Source organism: Chelon labrosus, assembly GCF_963514085.1.
Source record: "Chelon labrosus genome assembly, chromosome: 14".
In the NCBI taxonomy this organism is placed as follows: domain Eukaryota; kingdom Metazoa; phylum Chordata; class Actinopteri; order Mugiliformes; family Mugilidae; genus Chelon; species Chelon labrosus.
The window spans coordinates 12,105,698-12,131,428 of NC_140347.1; the positions used below are offsets into that span (position 1 = coordinate 12,105,698).

Consider the following 25,731-nt stretch of genomic DNA (forward strand, 5'->3'; position numbering starts at 1 on the left):
TTTCTTTTATGAGTAAACTGCTATAATAGATTGCTTCCAATGCATTGGGCCTTATCTTTTAAATTGCCGTCTATATGAACCTGTAAGGTTGCTCCTGCTCCAACTACAGGAAGTTTAAAGTAAAAAACAAAATTTTATAATTCTGTCAACTGTATGCTAGCTCATATTAAAGGGCCTATACGCAAGAAATGACTAGCAGTGATGACAAGCGACTGTGGATTATTAGTGAAATGTCAGGGAAGGGGGCGTGTCCCAAGTAAAACTAGTCTTAAGTTTGAGACGGCCAATCGAAGTGACCGATACTGTTGATTGACACACGATGCAAACACAGAAAAATGGAAAGTAGATGAAAGTCCATGACTTTTTGCTTCCAGATGGAGCGGCAGTGTTTTCTTGTCAAGTATAGAGCAGCGACGTCAAGGAAAGTTAGCAATATTTTTATGTTCTACTTGTTTCACTCTGAAATATTTGGGTTTGCAACGAGGGTATAATGGAGCGTCCACTAGCGACCAACTGTCAGCTACGAAGCGATGGCGGGGGTGGGGTCTAACATTTACAAATGTTTGACTACCGTCTTTCCTCACAGCAGCAAGGTTCTGCGTTCGAAACCATCGGCCGACTGGGCCTTTCTTTGTGGAGTTTGCATGTTCTCCCTGTGTCTGCGTGGGTTCTCTCCAGGTACTCCAGCTTCCTCCCACCGTCCAAAGACATGCTGGTTAGGTTAATTGATGATTCTAAATTTATGTGAATGGTCTTTCTCTCAGCCTCACCCCCCACGACCCTCCAGAGGACAAGCAGTTGCAGACGTCTTTCTCTCATTGACGTAATCTCCAAATTTCAAATCCTAAATATCAGACATGTTGGATATTAACCTCGGTGAGTCTTTGAGCGGTTCGGGGGGTTTAAGAGCGGATCTGTAAACAAGTCACATTACCAGATAATCCTGCGCCAAACCACTGTACAGAGACTGAGGTAGGATTTCACCTCCAGTGTCAGGAGGGTTAAATTGGCCTAAACTCCTTCAGTCTGAGCTTAAATCAATAACATTAACATGCCAGCTGTAAGGCAGAGACAAATAAGCTAAATCTGCAGAGACAATACAAGTTTGGAGGTTAGATTCATCATTGTTTTGGTCTTTCCATAGAATTAGTAGGTTGTAGAGAAAATAATGCATGCCTTATCTTCTTCCTGTCTAAAAGGCTAATCTGATTATAAACCGAGTCACAGAGCCCAGCTGCAAAGTAGGTCTTCTTCCCAAGAACCGCAGAAACGTAAGACCGCTTGAAAACAGCCCTGGAGGAGGTGGAACGTACTGGTGGAACCTGAGATACAATAGAAAAAAAATACACAATACCTGCGTCGGACGGGGCTGTAATTCTAGTTTTCGTAGCGGTGTATGCAAACAAATACTGAGAAATCACACCGGGGGGAAACGTACACCCAGACAAACGGACGCCTGTGCACATATATATAGGCGCGCGCACACCTGTGAGCGGACGGAGACGCATGCATGCGGACTGACATGAAGGCCAGCTGCACACGTACGTACACAAACACACGGGGAAAGTCCCTACTGCGGCGGCCCGCTGTGGGTGGGTGGCCGCGACCGGTGGCCTTTGGCTCGGAGTCCGAGGTGGGCCGAGAGTTTGTGTTCCACCCCCGCGACGGAGAGACACAAAGAAGGGCTGTGTTTGGGGAAATAGAGAGAGAAGGTACGGCGAGGAGGAGGAGGAGGAGGAGAGAGATGTTGAAACTGCGATTTTGAGATGGACAAACAAAGAAAAAGCAAGTCGAGGAGGGAAGACGAGCCCGAGACGGAGAGAGAGAGATGAAACAAAAGGGAGAGGAGAGACGGAGAAAGACAGATGGGGGAGAAGGAAGGAAGGAGGGAGAGAAATGGATGGAGGCCAGATGGAACTCTGCTCTGAAACTTTTGACAGCTCGTGGGAGGAATATCTTTTCTCTGATTAGCCCGTGTGTGTTTTTTTTTTGTGAGTTTAATCATAGCGCAGCAAATATGAACCCCCTCCCATTTGTTTATATTCGTTCGTGTGGGCGTGTTCCACTCTCTATTTTGAGTTGATCTATTGTGCGACTGCGCGCTCCCCCGTTACACCCGTGGTTTGCCCCCTCAGCGTGCAGCGGGGTGGACGCCAGCGCAGCCAGCGGGTCTGGCCAGCGGGTCTGGCCAGCGACTGCTGATCTGGATTCTGCTCTTATACCCCCCCCCCCATCTCTTTTAGGAGGACTCTCTTTGAGAGCCGTTCTTGGATGTGGAGCGAGCGAAGTGCGCCAGCTGAGCGGAAAGAGGCTGCAGACGAGAGGGAATCTGTGTGAAAGTGTTGCGTGATGGTAAATTAAAGCTGGTCCCGGTCCAGCATTTAGAGGAGGGCTTGAGCTTAAATGATGTATCGCTGTGAGCCTGGATAAGAGGGATGAGCTCAGAATAACGAACAATTTTGCCCTCCCTGTGTGTGTGTGTGCGTGTGTGTGTGTGTGTGTGTTAGACAGCTCACAGCTGTAGAGGGCAGGACGCCAGACCCAAAGTCAACCCCTATTGTCACGGTAACGGTCGGCCTGCCGTCTGCTTAATCAGCATAAATTCCGTCTCTCGCTCTCTCGCCGTCTTTTTGTCTTTCGTTCTCTCTCAATCACTTTCTCTCTTTCTATCTCTCCGTTCGTCTCTTAACCTCGTCTGTCTTCTGTCACTCTCTACTTTTATGTCTTCTTTCATCCTCCTCCTCCCCCTCCTCCTCTCTAAATCAGTGTTAATGCCACCGCTGAGTGTTTCTGGAAGAGATGCAGATAGTGCCTTTTTTTTTTCCTACTGGAGACACACACACGCCCCCACACACACATAATCACAGTATGGGCGAGGGCCACACACACACACACACACACTCAAATGACTGCTACTGTTATTTCACACATCCTGGCTTTTATTAGAGTTTTCCTCTCACTGTTTTCCACTTGCGTGCTCATTAAAAAAACTTTTATATATGTAAGCACATGGCGTATAATACTCACACCTCCGGGCGGTCAACCTGCACGTGGTGATTAAAATAAAAAACAAAATAAAAAACACATTTCTTCTTCTTTTTTCTCTTTCTTTCTTTCTTTCTTTCTTTCTTTCTTTTTGTTGTTCTCGTTTTGCTTCTTCGTCAGCCAAAGAAAGAACGAGGTCTCGGCGGTGGAGCGTGCCACCTGTAGTGAGCAGGGCTCCGGTGGGGTTTGATGGGCGTGTTGCCAGGTTGGATTCCTGGTGGGCTGCCAGATAGGCTGTCAGCACATGAGCTGAACTCTGTCTTCACCTCCGTCTAAAAGTCTGAGCCTCGTCCTTTTGATTATGCAAGAAGAGGCGTACGTGTTGCAAGAAATTCATAATCAAAGGCCTAGAGGGATTAATTTGTTGTTCTAAGGTAATTCCAATTAAAAAAAACGCAGATCACATTTGTGTAATCTCTCCACAGCCATAATATTTATTGAGGATAAATAGAGCTTATTGTGGCATTAGGACTGATGAATGAAGACACTCAGGATACGTCCACATGAAAAAGTCAAAAAAACAGCGTTTAATTTATTAAATTAATCTCTCTTTGTACAAGTACTCTTGAAAATGCATGTCACAAGACCACTGAAGCACACCGGGCATGCATGCGCTGCTGTAAACAGGAAGTAATTAGTTGGATGCTGAGTTGTAGAAAATACTATGTAGGAATAGTAACACTGGCGATTAAAGGGGAATTACCGTTTTTTCTTTTGGTTTTTTTACAACTTGGACCTTATTTCTAGCATGAAATACGAACGTTTACTCACCCATATAACTTTGGTGTCATTTGGAGTCGTTCGGACCATATTTAGGTCCAGCAAGCGCTGCGTATATCAATATAGTGGGAGTGAATGGGGCACCGAAATGCAGCCTCTAAATAACGCATTATCTGCTGCTAGTGCTATTCCCCGTTAAGTAAAAACCACAACAAGGTGGAACTGTTACAGAAAAACTAACAAGCTCAGGATGGCCTGCAATTTCTTATCTGTGATAACTTATCCACCGGTGATCAATGTGATCATGTCGCCACGATTCAAAAAACAAAAACAATCTTTGCCCTGAGATGCAATTCCTCGTCCGTGTCCTCGTTTCTTTCTAATCAACGTCATATGATCGGTATGTGATCGTTTTATGTCCTGCCAGTAATGAAACAATTAAATACGCGTGAGATGTCTTAAAGGGGAACTACTGTTTTTTTACAACCTGGATCTTATTTCTGGCATAAAATATGATCGTTTACTCACCCATATAACTTTTGTGTCATTTGTATTCCTTCGGGAGATAATTAGTTCAGCGTATATCCATGTAGTGGGAGTGACTGGGGTACCGAAATGCAGCCTCTAAATAACGTATTATCTGCCGCGAAACTCGTTCATGTCACCAATATTTTGTTATCGTACACGTTTCGGTGCCCCAGTCACTCCCACTACATGGATACATGCTGGTCTAAATATCTCCCGAAGGAGTACGAATTACACAAAAGTTATATGGCTGAGTAAACGGCCGTATTTTATGCCAGAAATAAAGTCCAGGTTGTAAAAAACTGTAGTTCCCCTTTAAATAAATGGAAAAATCCGTAACAAATCCGGAATATGCAAAGCTCCATAAGCACTACATTTGAAGGAAACAGTGTCTGAGTGGTTATAGTCCGCGAGTGCATGTGTGCACACCTGTAAATCCATACAGGCATGTTCACAGTGCTTTCATGTGCGAGCATGAGCTGTAAAACTGAACGCTCTTCTGTCCTGACTTCCCTTCAAACAGCTGTCGCCTTTCAATTTTTTGGGGGGAGAAAAAAAATCAACAAAAAAACACGTGTGCACGCACATGCAATCCTCGCCGAGTACAGTCCTACCTTTAAAACAGGTCCGACCGCATTGTCAGAAGTGCACAAGCCCATTTAAATGCTGCAGCGATGACAAACACGTTGTACTGTAGCTCTTTTGTAAACGCAACAAGGAACAATGTCTTTGTACTCCCTCGTAGATCCTGATTCTCAAAAACCTACGATGTTGATTATGCGCTTGCTTTTGACTAATGATTTGAAGTGGATTCCCTTTATCTCTGTGAACTCAGTGTGCTATTTTCCTGGTGATATGCAAGTGTGCGGGTTTACTCAGGGTGAAATATTTACCTTGCTCCGTGCCAGGTTTCAGATGTCATAATGTGAAAACTATTTCCTCCTAGTCGTATCTGTAGCGCTGCAGAAGCCGTGAGAAGAAAGTCAAAAAGTTGCACGAATGTGGAAATTTAACCCTAAATATAAATCCTAACACCCTGGTTTTAAACGTTCTCAACATCACCCAAAGGCCTTTTTTTTTCCCCTCCTCGGAAACGAAACGCGCCCATCTGTACGCGATCAGTGCGTGAAAAAGTACAATGCATATGCAAACCACATCTGGCCTCAGGTCTGCAGGACCAGCTCCGCCGCTCAGGCACGACCGATCAGGAATGCGAAGAGTCGGCCGCACCCTTTCTCCCCTTCAACCACTGGACGCCGGCCTGCTGGGTGTGTGTGTGTGTGTGTGTGTGTGTGTGTGTGTGTGTGTAGGCTATGTGTGTGCTATGAATGCGCTGCTCGGATTACCGGAGCTCATTTGTCTCGCGAGGTACAGCGCCACTCCTTCCTCAAACTTTTGTTCTTTTCACTCGGCGGTATCACCTCGTCGCCTTCCTTTCCTGTTCTCTCCCTCTCGGTCAAAGCAAAAAAGCACGGCCTCATAAATCTGCAACTTACATGTGAACTGTACACAGATCATCATGCTGGACATTTGCACATGTGTGGCTCAGATGCACACCCTGTCCTCGCCTCCTCCTCCTCCTCCTCCTCCTCCTAGTTTGAGGTATTTATTCGCAAAGTATGTTTCTAGCATTGAAACTCACACAGCTAGCTTCGAGTCAGCTGCTGCTTTAAAAGGGAGGGGTGAGAGGTCAGAGGTCAATACCTGCTTCAGTTTATTTCTTTTCTTTCTTTGTCTCTGTGGGTAATCCGCGCTCACACATGACTCTTAGACACTCATATTTTTTAAGGCTGGAGCATGCTCCTAGCTAAGCCGGCAGCTTTTTTTTTTTTTTTACAAAGAATATAATAGAATTAAGCAGCATACCATACCACACACACACACACGCGCAACGACACACACAAGTGCTTTCAGTTAGAATAATACAAGTTGGAATAATGGAGCACGTGGACGGAGGAATGAGGGATTTGTCTTCTAACCAGGGTGAGCTGACAAGGGTTGACTCCAGGGGTTGGGACCGGCTTTGTCGCTGTCTAACAACTCAACAAGACCCTGTGTGTGTGTTTGTGTGTGTGTGTGTGTCCTCGAAAAGGGCTATTCCACAGAGGCCAAATATAGGCCTTGAATGTTTGAAATAGCTGTGTTATCCCTGACTAAAGATGGTTATCTTTACACACACACACACACTGACACACGGGTTATCACACAAACATGCTGTATTCCCTCCAGGCCAGAGTTGGGATAGTGTTGTTTATTGACTTTAGGCTGATAGACAAGTGTTACATACAGTGGACCAGACACACTCACACAATTTTTTCCAGCCCATTTAACCTTTCAATTAAGTGCCAAGGCTGCCGAAACCAGCAGCAAGGACGTCAGTCAGAGACAGAGACAGAAGTCATTTCAGTCCGATGGTGCCACCTTGTGGTTAAAAACTCTAGCTACACATCTGTGTTGACGACACACCAAGAAGAATGAACAAGGTCTGGGATCAAATGAGAATACTTGTCACGTCACTTTGCACTGAAACTGCCTCGACTACAGATGATTAGACCCGATTTGACAAAGACCACCAATAGGAAGTGCTCCTGCTCGTATAAATAACAACCTTGCAGCCATTTATGTGAGATTAGAGCTTAAACTGGTGTAGTATGAAGTTACACATAAAAGGAAAGAGAACAAGTTGCACAACGGTGCTAGTAAATAAATAAATACAACTATTGTTATTTTATTGACTGATTAATCTGCGTCTTGTTTGCTAAAGTACTTGATGAACTGTGTATTTGTGGTGTAAAATGCCCATTATGTTTTCTCAGAGCTTAATATTCAAACGTACGGTACATGATAAAGTAAAGGAGCAAATCCTCACATTTCAGAAGCTGAAATCATCTTCTTCTTCTTCTATGACCTCTTGTCCTGTGAAGGCGAGCTAGGGCTAGGGCTAGGGTTCTTAGGGCTAGGGCTAGGGTTAGGATCAAGAAATTGTCTCGGTGGCTCATCCTGGGTTAGGTCGAGGGTTAGGGCTAGGGTTCTCAGGGTTAGGGCTAGGGTTAGGGCCTATCCTGGCTGTCATCAGGCATGAGGCGCGGTACACCCTGGACAGGTCTCCAGTCTATCACAGGACTAACACAGAGAGACAGACAACCATTCACATTCACACCTACGACCAATTTAGAATCACCAGTTAACCCAACGAGGATGTCTTTGGACGGTGGGAGGAAGCTGGAGTACCTTTTTATAATTGCCAATTGTTTTTTATTAATAGACTCATGCTCTCGGATACAGCACGTTGCACTTATAACACTGAAATAGACAATTTCTGTAACACAAATGAATTTCAGAGGGATCACGACTAGGTCACTGCTCATAGCAAAGCTCCAAGTGGAGCCGGGGAGTTCAGCAGCACTGTCCACATCCACCAGAGGGCTGTTGCCGGGCTACCTGCCCTGGCCCTGCCCGGCCCTGTCCTGCCCCCTGGGGGTTTGAAGCAGCTCAGCAGCTAAACATTTTATACTGTGTGACTCACATTTTCCACATCCTCCTTGTATATTATCACTTGAATTAATCATATTTATTCTCCTTCCTCCCTGACTGGATATATATATAAATGTGTTGCACATTTATTGTACTGAGGCAGTCAACTGTAATGATTAAGGTCACTGCAATCTTTTAGCCTCCCATCATTCTTGGTGGTTTATATACACACGGGCGACCCTTTTAAATTACCTGTGCTTTTTCTTTCAATATTGCAATTTTAAGCAATCCTGATCTGTTTTAACACAAATGATTTCATTGCGTCATTCACTTTGCAGGTCAACAGAATCTAAGTAGATAGGCAGGTGTTGGCCGATCTGGACTCCAATCAGGACACCGTGAATCTCTGCCAAAGCTCACAATGACACACACTGCTGTGCAAACAAAACGAAACCAAAAATACAAAACTGAAATGTGCTTCTCGACACTTGTGACTCAGATATTTTGCAACCAATTTAAGCAGAAACCCAGTCATTCCCTAATATTTCCGCTGTCGCTTACTGTCACTGTCAGTGACACGTCACTTCTTTGGAAAGCCTCGTGGGAGTCGGTCTGGAGAGGCTGCCAGCGCTTTGTTGCGACATGCACAACACAATTTAATGTCGCCCTTTGTGATTCATCAGTGATTATTTGCATAACTGTTAAGATAGCGTCTGTCTCCTGTTCTTGACAGCAGACGATCACACGACAAGTTTTTAAGCAATCACAACGTACATTTAAGAACATGATAAAATAGATGACTGGTGATGAGTAATAATAATAATACGACAATGTATTTCTATGTGAGGGGATGGAGCGTGACAGGAGTGCTAATTTAAGTAGAAAGATGAATGAGGCAGTAAGTCCCTGAGAGGAGAGGTGAAGGCTGAGCTCCGAGGTTCAAAAAGAGGTCAGAATTCACATTATCACAGGTCAACCAGCAGACAATGCTGTCTTTAGATGTTGAAGATTAGAATAGGATTCCGTTCACAGACTAAAAGCAGTTTAATGATGTGACTTTGCATCTTAATTCTACTGTATACAGTATATATTTGAGCGTCTTCCTGTTTCCTGCAGTTTGCCTATAGCCTCCATGCACAGTATACAATATATAAAGACTAGACCCTCCCTCCATTCATTTGAATGAGGCCATTACAAAGACGGGGACAATGCAGAGGACTGTATTAGGACGAACAATGTAGTCTGACAGAAACCTTTAACCTAAGTCAACTTTTACCACAATGCAATGCAGTGTTGGGTCAACTGAAGACAGAGAATATGTTCTAAGGGAAATACCATGGATTAGTACATTCAAATGCTTCTGAGTTGTACATCTTGGACACTACAAACAAGATGTGTTGCATTTTGTTTTCTCCAGTCATTTAAAGAAATAATTGAGATCAGTTTCCAGCTGTTCATGAAATAGAAACGCATCAGGAGATCTTTGATTATACGACTCGTCAAGTATATGTACTTTAAAGATGTCTGTTTGCGCCGGGTGTTAGTTAGAGATGGACATGGACCCTGCAGGTGACAAAACTCATAGCTGTCATTGGGCAAGAGGCTGGGTATGCCCTGGACAGGTTGCCACCTAAGGCCAATTTACAATCACCAATGAACCTAACCAGCATGTCTTTGGATAGTGGGAGGCCACACAGAAAGGTCTCCCACACACAGAAGGCCCAGTCAGCCCATGGATTCGAACCCGGGACCTGTGAGGCATCAGTGCTAACCACCTCGCCACTGTGCCGCCCCGATTTAATCATCAGATACGCTGAAAATTGAATAACGTGGCCGTCCAACAGCAAGGCCATTGATACTTCTGTACTTTTGACATGTGCGTATGTGTCTGCTTTCCCTTTGAAGAATCCAGCACCTTCTAATATGACACCTACAGCATACAACACACAAGTACACTCAGTAGAAGTGTTTCCCTGTATGACTGCCCTAATTTAAACCAGATTTTTTTTTGGTGCAGAATTCACTTAACATTACGATGCAGTGAAACTAAATTGAGGGAAACGGTTTTGTTCCAAAACTGAGAGCTGGTGTCGGTCTGGAATGTGTTCCCAGATGTGGTGTTTGACAAAAATACGCACACAAACACACATATGAGAGCACCAAATCCCATGTAACAGTCCCCAGTAAATGTGGGGGTGCTTCGGGGTAATAAACGCCTTCCTCTGTGGTGGAGCCGAACCCCTGTGTTTAACTGCGTTACCGCTGAGGGACACACGCTGTGAAACTGTACTTAACTGGGATCTGAAATTCGGCAGAGAAACTCAGCCAAGTGTTTTTTATTTTAATGAGAATAAGACAATTGTGGACTTGTGGTGGATGCACTGAGCGCCACTTTTGTGTGTGTACTGGTTACTTTAGTTGGCTTGTTTACCCACTAGATTTACCCATGGTGTGGCCGTTGTCTGGTCGGGGCCTATCAGGTGCCAGGTATGGCCTTGGCAACCAGCTTACCGTCATTCACACTGTATAAAATGTAATACGTCGCGTTTTTGTTTAGTTTATTTAGCAGAATACACCTTTCTTTGTGATGCAGGCATGTGTGAATCCAGTGGATTTCTTGCCAACCTTTAATCTTATCTGATTTCATGTAATTTAGGTGTAATTACCCAGTAGCTCCCTTCTTCGTCGCCCGGTCTTGTGTTTGCTTTGCCTCGTGTCTCCTTTTCTTATCTTGCTTTTAAAGGAATGTCCTGGTGACCTGTATTTCTAGTTTGAACGTCCGCGTGTTTAGGGTCTGCTAATCGCTAATTGAGTCACGTCTGTTATGAAACGACGACAATGTTGGCATAACAGTGATGTAGATAGAGATTAAGTTTTTGCTTTAATTACTGGTGCACTTTATTATTTAATACCATCACTGGGGATGAAATGACCAGGTAGTAATAGAACACATCTGGTAATACACAGTAGATTAACGTTAACAGCTTTAATACACTCATCCTGAACTATACTGTCGATATCATCTGAGAATTTGGTCTTTTATATCTAACCCTCGCATTATCTTCCCATCAACCACACAACTTTTGCCCTCCCAGGTCAAAACTGACCCGGCCTATTTGACTATCTTTTAGGGATGCACCGAAATGAAATTTCTTGGCCGAAACCGAAAACCGAAAATGAAGAACCCACGGCCGAAACACCGAGAGAAATTATTATGACAATTATTAGTACCATAAATAATTGATAAATTAAACCCGACATGGAGAAATTCTTTGCAGATGCACACCTCTTGAAATTTCAGCATAACACGTTTTGCAAATCGCTATCAGTGGGTCTTTATATATTTATTTAATATTGAAATACGTCCGTCCTGTTTCGGCCATCTTGTTTCGGTGATAAAAGTCTTTCGGCCGAAAATTTTTGGTGGCCGAAAATTCGGTGCGTCCCTACTATCTTTTACTAATACACATTTGTAGCTTCTTCTCAACTAATTACTCTATATCATACACTTCTTTTCGGAATCTATGGGCAGTAGACCACACTTATATCAAATTAGGTGATATAGAAACATCGGAGATGGGTCAAATTTGACCTGGAGGACAATAGGAAGGCTAATATCATAAATAGCATTTCATTATTGGAGTAGCACTGACGCATATTGTACTTTTCTGCCTTAGTTGTACGTACAAGGTGCTCACCGGGCAGTGGGACTAATATGGGCTACAGCGTCTCTTTGGCATGTGGGGTGGGGATCAAACTGCCAACTCCGCGATCAGTTGACAACCTCCTCTACCACAGCAGTATTCAACCACACGCACCAGTTGTGCAATTTGTTTTGGGATCTTCTCAAATCGACTGACTCATATTTACTTAAAAAATGCGCTGGTGTGTTTAGATAATTATGCTACGCTCACACTAACTGATAGAGAACAACAAGCCCTAACAAGCAACACGTCAACCAGTCATATCCATTAGTTTCACCAGTTGTTGGTGACGTTACTTTCTTGCTCACAGCGTGAACACAGCATTAGTCTTGGTGGTGTTTATTTTGCCAATTGAGGATTTTCCATTTGTACTTAAAACTCTTCAGTTATGTGACTAAATATTTTACATCTCTAGTTTATAAGGTAAATAACTGGCCCTTTCAAGACCAATACAAAGTTTTCGCTCTGCGTCTCCCATGGGAAAACCCATCTTCTGCCACAAAGCTGTTAAATGTCCAATAAACCGCTCCATATGTCCAGTTGGGTGTATTGATTATTGTCACTGCTGCTGCTTCTCCCTTAGCTGTTCATGAAATAGAAATGAGGTGGGGGTTGAACGAGGACGCTGGTGAGATTTTGACTTTTCTGTTCACGGTTTCTCCTCCTGAAAAGAGGAAATAAATGATTTGTCCTTGCACATTGTTGTCTTCTGTTTATGGTTGGCCATACCTCATGTTAGCTTGTTTATGTAGGTTTTGACCAAATTATTTTCCATAATATACACCGATCAGGTGCCATAACATTATGACCACCTTCCTAATATTGTCTCTCTTGTGCCTCCAAAACAGTTGTAACTCATCAGAGAATGGACATGGGCCTTCTGAGGGTGTCCTGTGGTGTCTGGCAACAGAATGTTGTTAGTGGGGGGCCTATGAAGGGAGGGGCCTCTGTGGATCATCCCACAGATACTTGATCAGTTTGGGATCTAGTGAATTTGGAGGCCAGGTCAACACCTTGTGCTGCTCTTCTTGTTTTTTTGAGTTGTTCCTAAACCATTTTTGTGTGTGTGCCTGTGTCAGGCTGCATCCTGCTGGGGATGGCTGCTGCCATCAAGGAGTGTCATTGCTATGGGGTGGGGGTGCCTGGTGTGGTCTAGGTGGGTGCTACATGTCTAAGTAACATCCACATCAATGCCAGGTCCAAAAAGTTTCCAGCAGAACATTGAGTTGTCACCAAATGGTCAATGTTATTCACTTCACTTGTCAGTGGTTTTAATATTGTGGCGGATCGGTGTGCATTATTAACTTCCTTTCATTTCCTACTTGATTGATATGTCTGATTGATCCCTTCATCCTTGCAAAGTAATGCTGTTTAATTATTAAAGGACTGTGGCCTTGTGTGTCGTCAATGCCGACAAAGGTCTTAAAATATATATAGTGTGTGTGTGTGTGTGTGTGTGTGTGTGTGTGTGTGTGTGTGTGTGAGAGAGAGAGAGGGCGTGTGTTCCCGATTTGTAAGCTAAGCTGGGACATCACAACCAGCCAGTTGTCCCTTTGTGTAAATACCAGGTGCTGAGATAGTAGATTTCCTTTCTAAAGGGGAAAAAAAAAGAAAACGAGGTCGGGGACCTGACAGAGCGACGGAGGTGTGAGTCTAGGTTTACACCACATCACAGCCGCAAACCAGGAATCAGCTTTCGGCGGTGAAATGGATCCACGAGGCGGTCCGCAATGAGACCTCACGGCTCCACATCACTGCCGAAACGGATCTTCCTTTAATTTCCTATCTCCGGGTTTAATCAGGATTGTTTGAGTGTAAACGAGGTGAAGGGAACCGACGTGATGTGATGTTTGCTCTGATATGGAAGGAGGAGTGGGGTTTGTCGTCACACCTCGGTGGTCACATACTCCCCGTGCGGTTGCACTTGGGTGGAAAAACTCCACCTCCCTAACACACGTGTAGGGAGGCCCCATAAAGCCTTGTTTTTCTCCTTGCGGGCCCCTGTGGGCTATTTTTACATACCTCCAACAACTACATGTTAGGAAACTAGGCATGTCCCATCAAAGTCCATTACATTTTTGCTTGAAAAGTCCTCAAGTCGTGTCCTGCATCTTTTCAGGTAGGTAAAATTTCCTGCTAAGCCAGTTGCCTCGTCCACCTCAGGCAACTACACGTCAGTTACAGTGGCTACTGTTTGTGTAGCGTCCTCTTTGATCATCGTTTGACCACAGGAATATATTCTGAAATGTCTTCTAGATGACGTTTGACTTGGGGTTACCGCCTTCAACAGCAAAGAGGTATTGGATTAAAGCACCTGGGGGACGTGGGATAGCAAGGGAGCTGTGGAGAAGGACAAGTCGAGGGGAGGGGAAAAGAAAAAAAGGTGTGAAGGAGACAAGAGGAGGAGTGGTTGCCATGCCGGCGAGCGAATGGAGGGGAGGGGCAGAGATCTGGGATCACAGAAAACTGAAAGAGAGAGGCAGGGAGTAAGAAAGAAGGGACGGGCCGACTCGTATTTCAGCTTCGTGTGTGCTGGGGCTGGGTGTAATCCTAACCCTATACTCACTGCACATATAGTCAACTCTTGTAGTTGCACGCTTGAGGACTCACCAAGAGCAGGTTTCAGGGAATCCTCGCCAGCGCACGCTTGCTTTTTAAGCCTGTGCATGGCCAAGGTGCGCGCTGCACTTCCTGATTCTGCACGATCGGCTTAATTGAAGATACCTGGACCTTTTTTTTTTTTCTTGTCACCTACTTGGCATGACTTTTAATACCTGTGCTCGAAGGGGAAAAAAAGATCAAACAAGGAGGAAGAGGAAAAACAAGAAGGTGTTTGCAAGAATCTAATTCTCTGGAACCCACAACAAGCGTCATCATCTCTACCCAACAGTGGATCTCTATTTGGCTGGAGGGCTTCACGTGCTGTGCCGGTGTTGTGAGCATGCGAGTAACTTCATCATCGGGGCCGGGAATAGACCCAGCGACGGTGCAGCCTCTCAACTTGGGACGGTGCGTCGCGTCAGCTGGCGGGAGCTAACAACTGGACGCTCAAGGGCTACGCGCGCGATCGTAAACAACTACCGCCCGCTCGCCGAGATTTAAAAGTGTCTCGATTGCAATTGGGAAACCGCTCTCCCACCCCGTCATGCACCAGTGAAGAACATTACAGCCGGCAGTGACTGTGCACATACAAGTGTGTGTGTATCTGAGTGTGTGTGCGCCGCAGAAGGGCGGAGATTTTCCAGATTGCTGGATTGCCTAATTACCCCTTTGGGTTTGGGAATCACGCCTGGAGCCTTAAAGCACAAAGGATGAGAAGGAAGGAGAGGGAGATGATTTAAGTTTGGCTTTCTGCTCATGACACGGAGATGGATTGAAGGAGAAAAAGATTGGAAGTTGAGGCTGTCCGGGTCAGAGTCGTGATGTGGAAGCGCGGAATCAAAGGGAACCCAAACTGGGCTATGGCTGCAACTTATTTAATGCTCAGTCTGAAAGTCCCTGAAGCAGTTTTAGTGCATGTGTAGATCCGGATACCGCACTCACAGATGTTTGGAATCTCATGATATGGACTTAAAGCAAGTATTTCCACTCGTCTGAGGATTATTTTTCCACATTAAACCTTCAACCTTCCTCCCGCCTGTCTTGGACACTGGTCTCGAGCGAGGATGAGAGGAGACCGGAGATCGGCTTCGTTCCGGAAGGAGAAACCGGCGGGCCTGTCGCGGGCTCTCAGCTGGCTCAACGTGTCCACCCTGTCCCGCCAGAGCAGGCGCATCTTCCACAGCCAGAACGAGCTCCACGTCGTCCACGGCCGCCACGCGCACTCGCACACTCACCTGCACGCCGCGGACGGAGGCGAGGACGAGGACGACGACAATTGGGTGTACCATCCTCAGCACAAAATAGGTGAGAGAGGAGGAAAGCAACGAAGAGACGTGTAATATAACGTCTTATTAGTTCGGTTTGTTAGGCATGTAACAGTTGATGCACACCCACCAAACCACATGGTATGTTTGGTTTGGCTCCATCACAACCCTTCGTTTTAATGGACGCCGTGTCCTCGCTCTCATCTCGGAAGCAGGCGAACCACTTGTTTACAGGCGTGAGCAAAGCAAGCAGTGTGCCGCTGTGTTTTTATGGCCCCTTGTTCTCCATCTGCGTGACCCTCGCACATCCTGGTTGCCATAGGGAACGAGTGGGAGGCGAGGGCCGTAGGTGGTCAAAGGGCACTTTGTGCGGTAGGTAAACAATGGCGTGTCAGACCGGAAGAAGAGGATGTCACAGGCACGCTGATGTCACAGGCTGGTACGAATTGTGTGATTTGGTGCCAGGGAGGGAGAGAGAGTGTGTGTGGAGGCTTGCTCATCCTGCAAGACCAAGTCACAACACAGTAGAATGATAAGTTTTCCTCATCTCTTCAGTTTCTAATTAATATTTCCACGTCATCTCTCCTGAGGTAGGAACGCCTTTTGAACTTCTCTCACCTCTTCAAGGATATTGTGTTTCCAGATTAGCCTCGTTGTTTATTGATGGCTTCATTAGGCGTGTGTGCTGTAGTGCATGTGTGTGTCAATAAGGGGACAATGGTTGTAACTGTAGCCTCGCCTTTACCTGAGAATGGAAAAAGACACTGATGCTGCGCTAAAGTTAGCATCAGTGCTTCATTATTGCTATTGATAGCTTAACATACTGCAACCATCGGTCACTCTAATGCAGGGATGTCAAACTCATTTTAGTTCAGGGGCCACGTACAGCATACAGTTTGATGTCTAGGGGGCCGGACCAATAACACGATAGCATATTTACTTATAAATAACGAAAACTCCAAATGTTTCCCTTTGTTTTAGTGCAAAGACGTTTCTTACGAAAAAGAAATGCAATTTCTGTTTAGTTCTAGGTCTCAGTGTTGTGTTATGTCCACAACTCTTACTAAATCTGTGTGAACCCTTGGAACAGCAGTTACTTTTATTGGAAAAATTGCAGTTGAGGTCTTCAATGTAATTTTTGCAATTCACGAAATTCATCCCGCGGGCCAGATTAGACCCTCTGGCGGGCCAGTTTTTGCCCCCGGGCCGTATGTTTGACACATATGCTCTAATGGTACGCACTGAAACTACTGCCAATACTGAGATGTTCGTGCAGGAGTACAGCATTTCTATGCAAAAAACTTGTGAAACATTAATAGATGGGGCTGCGATTCTGAGCACAGCAACAAACCCATTATAAAATGGTGAACACATGTTTTTTTCACATATTCTGTGTCATTTTTTTTAATTAAAGGTGCAAAAGTTTAGTTGCATTTAACAAAAACCTGTTGTTTTAACAGGTGGGTTATAGACTTTTCACTGCACACGCACACCTACAGTACATGTCGGCATGAGTCCTTGGTATATGCATGGTTTTGTAGTAACGTAAACTGTGTAACTGTCCTAGGTTAGCTGTTAGTGTCATGATTGGTGCCTTTAGTTTCCTCTGTTTGTGTTTTCAGGGTTTCCTAACCCAGTTACAGTGACTCTAAAGTCAGTATTCTTAGTCAGAAGTACTTGATTCAGATTCAGACTCAGATGCTATAAAGACTGTTAGCTTTCTCCGAATAATTCCACGGTCATACCCAGTTCATGCTAAAATTGGCTATAATTAGGTAGTCATTTTCTGCATACAGCGCAGTAACGCCTTAATGTAGTCTCCCAGTCATTCTAATGCAACATCTCTTGTTGCATTAGGCCCAACGTGGACCTATCCCAAGAAGCGGTAACTATAGTTAGTATACTTTGGGATAGTAATACCCAAGTGCCATTTTGTTGCCTCACAGGCATGTGCAGCTTGTTGCTGTTGTTGTCTCAATCCTTCTTAGTCACTTTATCACCTCTGGACCTGCCCCTGCCTAAAACAGCGCAGAGATGCACATAGCTGGAATGGTTTGAGCTCCTCACATTTTTTTGTCAAAGTCAAAGGGTAGGAGCTGCAACCAAAGCAAAGTTAAAATGGTCACCAGTTTGGTATGTCGTCTTTCAGCCGAAGGCTCTTAAGGTTTCACATCGGGTTGCGCAGAAATTTCAAACTAATCAGTTGAACTTGGAGAAGGAATTACTGGTTTTACTTTACTTTCATGCAGTATTTTAAATATCCGTCTGTAGTCTAAATAGCCGTTTGTGTGTGCTTTATTTGTCCTTGTGTTTGAGCCAAATCTTCTCCTAAATGCACATGTTATTCCTCCGTTTGATCTGCCTTACATAAGAAGATCATCCTACCTTATTTGTAATCTGCCAATCTCATCCATGTTTGCCCACCACGTAGCTCTCTGCAGGGCTCCTCTGTGCAACATGACTTTATGTCAAATCCCTTCCCCAAGTCCTTCATTGGTTTATTGGAGTTATTTAATCATCTAAAACCATCAGATTAGTTCCGTTTGTTGATAATTTGCTTAATTCTCCAGAGAAGATCCGGGGAGAGTTTGTGGATTGCAAAATATTCGCTAGTGGAGGATGCACTAGAGGATGTGGAAACTACTTTAAACAATAACAGGACAGGGACTGATTGTGCTGAGTTGTGAAAGCATCAGACCTTGTTTTTCACAGAGTGATGCTCTGTCGTACAGTGTTTCCTCACATGCCCTCTTTTTCTTTCTGCAGCTATAAAAAGATAATTCTAGGCCAGACACAGTGTCACAGACAGGTCAAGATAAAGCTATCCCATCCAGAGCGCACACGCGTACACTGTAGGGATGCACCACACGGAGGAAACGTCTCATAAGAATACGTCTCCGGCTTGAATCTTAAGTATTTATAACATCTGGATCTTGTTTTAACGCGCCTGCCAGGATGCATTACAAGGCGCACGGGCGGCCGCGCACCGTGCCTGCGTGTAAATATAGCCCCGAAATGAGTGGCTGGAGATCCAGAACCTGCAATTTCTGCGCAGCCTCCAGCTCGTCTCGGTTGGGTGTTTGCCCCGGTTTCCGAGGTAACGGGCGTGTGAGCGAGCGTTTCCTGGTGCGGTTCGGTGTGACCTTCCCACCGGGACGGTTCAGAGCCAAACATGTGCGAGAGAGCCGTCTGGTGCGCAAGCTGCTATTGGCTGTCGCGGTGAAGACCTGGCAAACTTTGATCGAGTCGAGGTGGATTTACAACAAAGGTCTGGGATAAGAAAAGAACCACTTCAATGAACGTTTTATTATCCATCTGTTTTATTAAGGAGAATTCTTACATAGCCTCAAAAAAATGAAGAAAAGCTGCATTCAATTTCACTAACAAGGCCGCTTTGACAGATTCAAGAAAGTTTATTAAATGGATTTAAGAGCTGAGAGTGGTTGAATGGATCGGATGCATGAGGTAGGACACGAAACCAGGACACGAGACTCAAAATGGGGGCCCGTTGTCCTTCCAGTTTCTATATGGAGAGAGGGACAGTGGAAAAAGAGAGGGACAGGGAGGGGTAAGAACTGAGACAAACAAATGGAGAGGGGCTAGACACACCTAGTATAAAGGTAGGCCCTGGACCTAGAGTTAGTCTTGTTCCTGAACATAGTGTTTTAGGAATTGTTCTGCCATTGCTAACAGTGTCCAGTGCTTCATTTAAACACGCTAACAGGAGTTGGCAACAGACCTGCAATGAATGGCGCCATTAAATTGGACCCTTTGTTCGGTCTGTAAAACATCAGAAAACGTCACCATACATTGGAAACCCAAAGTGTCATCTTTAAATGTGTTTGTGTAAAAACAGTCCTCACAACTAATAAACTGTAACTGATTAATATTTGGTGTTTTTTGTGTGGAAGTGACTTCATAGATTAACCAAGGATCAAAATAGTTGTCAAATCAGACCTATGGCTTTGGAAAGCCACTGACACTTAAACACATAAAGAGTTTGTTTGCCTCCCAAGCTCTTACGGAAACAGTTTCACCACCATTTAAATTATTAAGTGTTTGATTTCTTGCATCTTCGACTTCGAATTCTCTTGTGCATTGCATTGTGGGCCAATGAGTCCAAAGAGATTCAGTTGACTGTGATTTAAAGGAAAAAAGTCGACATGTGCCAAAGAAATAGACACAAAACCATCCGATCAATCTCCTTAATCAACCCCATTGATCTGCCTTGTATTGCTGTGTGTCTAAATCAATCACGGGCTGGGCATAATGACCGCACTAGAAGGCCACGTCAAGAAATAGACTGGTCCCCAACCGGGCAGCTTTTCTGAATCCGTGTTTGGCTTGAATGGCAGCTGGGAATCTGGGCTTTAGTTGTTTACTTTGACTGCGTCTTATAGGCTGTTTACGTTATTTACAGTACATGTAGTCACCAAAAGAAATGCCCTTGATGACTTTTGATGATTCTGCTTCAGAGAGATGTTTGCCTTTGGCAAATGTGAACGTGCCATGTTAACATGACCGTTTGGAGATTTGAGGATTTAGTTGAATTTCCTGTGGTGTGCATGTGATTTCTGGTATCTGCAGTTCTTTTCTGTGATTCACACATGTAGGGCAACAGCACATTGACCTAAATATTAACTATACCTTGGCACAGAAGTGTCGTGGCAGGCCCAAACCAGAATTGGGTCTTGTGTGAAATACCATTAAGGTGGTGTTTATGAATTTAGGCTGCATGAAATGGTCTCTTGGAACGTATTTGCGTTTGCCTGTGTGAGACGCTTAGTGAAATTTGAGAGGATTCAGATGAGACCAAGCTCTTGCATAACAGTGTTTATTGGAGGAGTTTGGACACACATACACGCAGAAACACACTCGTCATCATTGTGTAGTCCATGCGTAAATCCAGATTAGCAGATGATAATTTGCTGCAGGGGGGAGATGGGATGTATAAACCAGCAAGGCCTTATTAAAAGACAGACATGGAAATCTGGCTATGTGGCCCACAGCCCAGGGCATGTACATAGGCCCTTACTGTACACAGAACTACACACATACGTACATACAGTCATGTACAGATGTTCTCAACTTTTTTCTAATCAATCTTCTCTTCTGTTGTTTTTTTTCCCTATGTGCTGACCATGCTGTGATGTTCAGGTAAGTTGTATTTCTTATTTCTCTGACCCCCATGACCTAAGGCTGGTCCACATATAAAGTGGCTCACTAGTCGCCCATGGCTTTGTAGCTGGTAGTTGGGCGCTAGTGGACGTTCCAGGCTCTGGTTGCTTAGGTAACCCTGTTATATACCCAAAATGTGTGTGAAACAACAAAGATAACACTGCCTCTTCATCTGGGTCCACCCAGCGCTCTATCCAATCTATTAGCATGTTGGATTTGGTGGTAGGAACCAAAGTTGCCAATGTGTTTCCTTGTGGTAAACATTTGGTGCATCCCATTTCAATTCCATTTTGTGCCTTTTCCACACTGGTCACCACGTCGTTGCTAGTCACTTCCCTTTGTGTACGCCCCTTTGATTCCAGTCAGACTTATTTTAAGGCTGAGTTGCCCAACAAACAACAAACTCTTGACTTGCTCCCCCCTATTCCAGCCCTCTTTGTACCATATAGCTTTAGGGATGCACTGAAAAAATTTTGTCCGAAAACCAAAAATGCACTTTCAGACGAAAATTGCTTGTTGACGATAAAAATCTGAAAATTTACGGCCAAATTGCACTTTCGGGCCAATTTCGGCCCAAAATTTTTCGCCGAAACAGGTTGTTGTGATGATGCAAGCAACAACTGCAGCAATTTTTGGCCGAAAGTGCATTTTCGGTTTTCGGCCGAAAATTTTCAGTGCATCCCCATCATATTACCACTGTATTATAGGGTCTAATCCATGAATGCCCTGACTTGATGCTGATGAAAAAGGAGAAGTAAACAGGGGGAAAAAAGAACCAAGCGATTATATTTGTGAAATGATTTAAGCTTGTAAGGGGATAGAGGTCTGGAGCTTATATTGATAGGATGCAGTGATGTTGGCCCAACACAGCCCAGAGGGCAACGCTTTAAAATCCGCCCACTGATTGTACAAGAGTATATTTTGTACTGACTGTTTGAGTTATGGAAACTTTATGTTTCCCACAGCAATCTTAGTTTTTTTTTATCTTTGTTATTTAGTCCTATCCCGCAGTGACGCAGAGCTTGCAACAACAACTCGCCGTGCTTTTTGCTGTAGTAGCTGTGACAGAGGATGTTCTGTACACCCGGATAAGACATTGTTTTTGTGTCTAATGTGGGCTCTTTGGCGTGATTCAAGCCTTATGATAGTGTTTTATCTGAGGACGGAGACTGTTTTTCAGAATGACAGCGGCGGTCAGCTGGAATCTCTCTAAATGTAGTCTTTATGTCCCTTAGTCACAGAAGGAGACTGCCACTTAACATATGTTGCCACGCAGTCCAGAGCAGAAACGTCTATTAACTCAATGCCGATGTTTGGAAGTTGATTTCCGATTGTTTTTACTGTCTGTCCCTCTCAAAGTTATTTGATAGTCTTAACAAAAATGCTCTCAATCTAGTGACACCAGTTCAGCGGGTTTAATGAGGCCAAGAAAGAAGTTTTTAAATCTTTTAAATACCATAATTCACGCTGCCAATAATCTTAGCTTGATTAGTTTGTGTAGTTTGCTTTTCCACCTCAGCTTTCTCAGAGCAATGATTAGGTAGACCTCAAAGTGTTGCCTCGGAGCCAAAGGTTTTATGGAGAGGGTTAAAGCCATTTTGGGCGAAACAGCGTCCAATTAAGGTGGAGGTTTGATGAAGTGAGATTTTATTGTCTGGTCAAGTGGGTTTATCCAAGGATTTGTGTGTTTTTTTTTTTATTTGTTTTTTTTATCATTTTTATTACAAATTATTTCCAGGGCTGTGTTTTTGTGGTGTCTTCATTTTAGCAGTGGTGTTCTTCGTCACTCGCACGGTCACATAATCAGTCCATAATTGGTGACATCTGGTTGAAGCAGACGCGCTGTAACCCCGCAAGCCATATTTGATTGGGATTAGCATGTTCATTACACACATGCATGCAATACACTCTTACACTTACACTCATCATAGCTTCTTTATGACTGTAACACTGTTATTTGCTCTTTGGAGTTTCTGTGCAGGGTGTGCATACCATATATACCAATGAAACTACCGTGACTACAGTAGGATTTTGTACCGTTTACATTTGAGCCAATAACTGAATTTAAATTTCAATAAAAAATATATTGCACCTGACAAAGTGAACTGTCTTAGAAACTTCTTAGATCGATGCCATATTGACAATCCAGCAGAGTTGGCTATTGTCTTCTATGGTTGTTGTTAGCACCAGTGCTTTCTAACCAAGGTTAGAGATATTTTTGACCTTAATTTGGTCTTTCTTCACGTTAGACGTGTTGCCCTGGCCAGCTTTGCATTTCACATTGCAATGATTGCAATGATTTGCTTGTCTTCGTCATGGTTTGAAAAGTGCATTCACGTTAGTCGCTACCACTTTCAACTCTCTATTACTTGGTTGGACCTCAACCGGCCACACTCTCCTATCCGGATGCACTCCCATGCAGTGTACTGAAATGTGGCACTGATTGACGTAATGTGAGTTCACGCCCATGTAATACCCTTAAATGTACAGTGTTCTGTACCCAAGCCTACTGCCAGGGTCTCATGTTTCTCTACATGGGCGTTTTTTTATTGTCAGGCCGTCGGCGAGCATCTGTTATCCTAGATGTTTCGGTGGTTCCCCTACTGTTGGCACTAGTCGGACCTCTGTCAATGAACTGTAGACCAGCTGATCAGCACGATTCAAGAGAGAACACTTCTGTTTTGTAGCTCTTACTAGCCTCCCAGCTAACAGTGGCGCTTCCTTTCATGCAGGTATAGAACGTATATGCTAGTTGGCGTAGTTAGCGGTGTGTTCAAGAGAAACTTTTCAGCCCAGACATTGTTGCCTGTAGTTCTTTTATGTTGCTTTGGTGTGTCTCTATCTTAAAACTTACAGGCCTGATGGAGACATTAAAGGGGAACTACTGTTTTTTACAACCTGGACCTTATTTCTAGCGTAAAATACGATCGTTTACTCACCCATATAACTTTGGTGTCATTTGGAGTCGTTCGGACGATATTTAGATCTGCGTATATCCATATAATGGGAGTGACTGGGGCACCGAAACGCAATCTCTAAATAACGCATTATCTGCCGTGAAACTCGTTCATTAGCTCATTCAGTTTTGCGGAAGATAATGCGTTATTTAGAGACTGCTTTTCGGTGCCCCAGTCACTCCCACTATATGGATATGCCGAATCCAAATATCGTCCGAACGACACCAAATGACACCAAAGTTATATGGATGAGTAAACGATCATATTTTATGCCAGAAATAAGTGCCAGGTAATTCCCCTTCAAGGCTTCTTTTAGCCTTTCAAAATTTAATATAATGAAGTAATAGTCTTAACAAGAATAACTGTCACAGATGAATCATAGCATCTTAAATCCAAAGACCAAACCAATGAAAGCGACTGGACTTGTTGGTTTTTCTCGAATACATACTGTACAAACAGTGTGTAACATGCATGACTATTACCTAACCTGTTTACTGGTCATGTTCAGCTTCCGTAGGGAGGCTTCAGTGATTTCACTAACCTTTTAAGCAGCAACCAATAAGGTATTTGCAGAGTAAGAGAAAGCCATCACAGAGTGTTATTGGGAATCAATGTCATCTTACATTCAGCTGTTCTCGTCCGGAAGAAGCCAAAATTTCTGTCGACGCGTCCATCCCCTGTTGTCACGGTGATTGGATTTTGACACCTTACAGCACTCATTAAATGACACTTATACCACTGTGCTGATTGTGTATTGACTGTCTGCAGAAAATCTGGATTTTAAAAGTGTTTCAAAATCCTGGAATATGCGGTGAAATTACTTTTTACGCTACTAAAGTCCAACCTGTGTACTTTTTTTTTCAGCGTTGAACAAGATAAAAGCAGCGGCTTGGCTTCCAAAGGCAACTTTTGTGCTTTTTTAGTGTTTCCATAGTCTGCGAGTGAGTCAGTTTTTCTGTCCCCTCATCCGTGCAACGCTGCAGGTAATTCAGAGCGTGGACGGGTGCGCCGGGCTTGTAGCTACATCTGATAACGAGCAGTTGAATTGTGGGGGATTAAAGCGATTATATTTGATCAGCGCACAAAGGATCGGCCTCAAGCCGGGGCCCCCCTGTCTCCCTCTGAACTGCTGACTGCCCAGATTCTCCGCTATCTCTACGAGGCTTGCTCTGTGCGTGCGGTTGTGTGATTTAGTGTTTTTATTTTTGCCTGCAAAGTGCATAGCTCTGATTTAAACTGATATATTGACTAAATATATTTTAATATATGTATGTTTTTGTGTAGATTTACATATGCATGAAGGATACCGGTGCAGGGGCTTGTGGATGACGGCAGATTTAAGAGTTTTAGATGGAGCCTGAGCTTCTTTCGTGCTACCTCTTAACACTGATGGGGTGGGGAGATGGGGGGGACTTGTGGTAAAGAGACATTCAGTAGTGCTTGAGAGAGAGGGGAAGCCGAGTGGAGTGGGGAGGGGGGGGTCGCGAAGCAGTTTCCTGCGGTGTACAAGCTGGCTTGCTGCCACTCTGTGCATGTGTGTACGGTGGGGTAGGGGAGACGTAGAGGGAGGGAGATGGAGAGGGGAGTGTATGTGTCAGGATCTGTGGATCTGCGTGTGAACGCTTCGGCCGAGCCGTGTAGAGGAACTGGGAGAGCGGAAGAGAGAAGGAGGACAAGAAAGATGATAATCAGGAAACAGTGAGAGAAAGAAGAGAGGAGAGAGGAGGAGAAAGAGCAGCTGCTTGTTTGTTTACGGTGGATAAACAGAAATGAAATGAGCGAAGGATCATGTTCTGTCTCAAAGGTAAGTCTGTGTGTGCGTCTGTACGTTATTACACGTGTGTTTGCATTGCCTCGGTGTGAGCGTGGACTTTTTCCTGCAGACTTTTTGCGAGACAAAGAAAACTCTCTTTGTGTGGAAACTAATCTGTCATAGCAACTTCCTCGGCTCAGTATCCTTCCTTATGTGTTTTTCCTTCAGTGAAATTAACTCTCTTTCTTTCTCCTTTGTTCTTTCTTTCTGTCTCCTCAGACTTTAATCCCACCTCTGTGTTTTCTTTGCGCTCGTCTTTTCCATTTGCTTTAATTCTCGACTTCAAGTCAAATCACCTCTGCTCGCGGCTTGCTGCTTGCGCCGAGATTGCGTTTGCTTTCTCACACTTCGGAGTCTATTTTAGTGGCGGTGAGTGATGTGTACAGCGGAGACCCCCGTCCGTCCGTCCGTCCACACGCACGCATGTTTGTGTGTGTGCGCGTTGTCCA

General features: G+C 44.3%; 1 protein-coding gene across 4 annotated transcripts in view; it reads left to right on the forward strand.

Annotated features, from left to right (window-relative positions):
• The window catches only part of nhsl1b (NHS-like 1b), a 114,273-nt gene that overhangs the window by 38,246 nt on the left and 50,296 nt on the right, over nucleotides 1-25,731 (forward strand). Inside the window, exon 1 of one of the 4 annotated variants that reach the window (XM_084559929.1) lies at nucleotides 14,056-15,374. The exons of 2 other annotated variants lie outside the window; for them this stretch is intronic. In XM_084559929.1, the coding sequence (XP_084416055.1) occupies nucleotides 15,134-15,374 (241 nt within the window). In that variant the 5' untranslated portion in view covers nucleotides 14,056-15,133. Of the gene's footprint in view, nucleotides 1-14,055; nucleotides 15,375-25,068; nucleotides 25,274-25,731 lie in introns of those variants that run through there. One more of the 4 variants, XM_084559931.1, reaches the window with a different exon arrangement.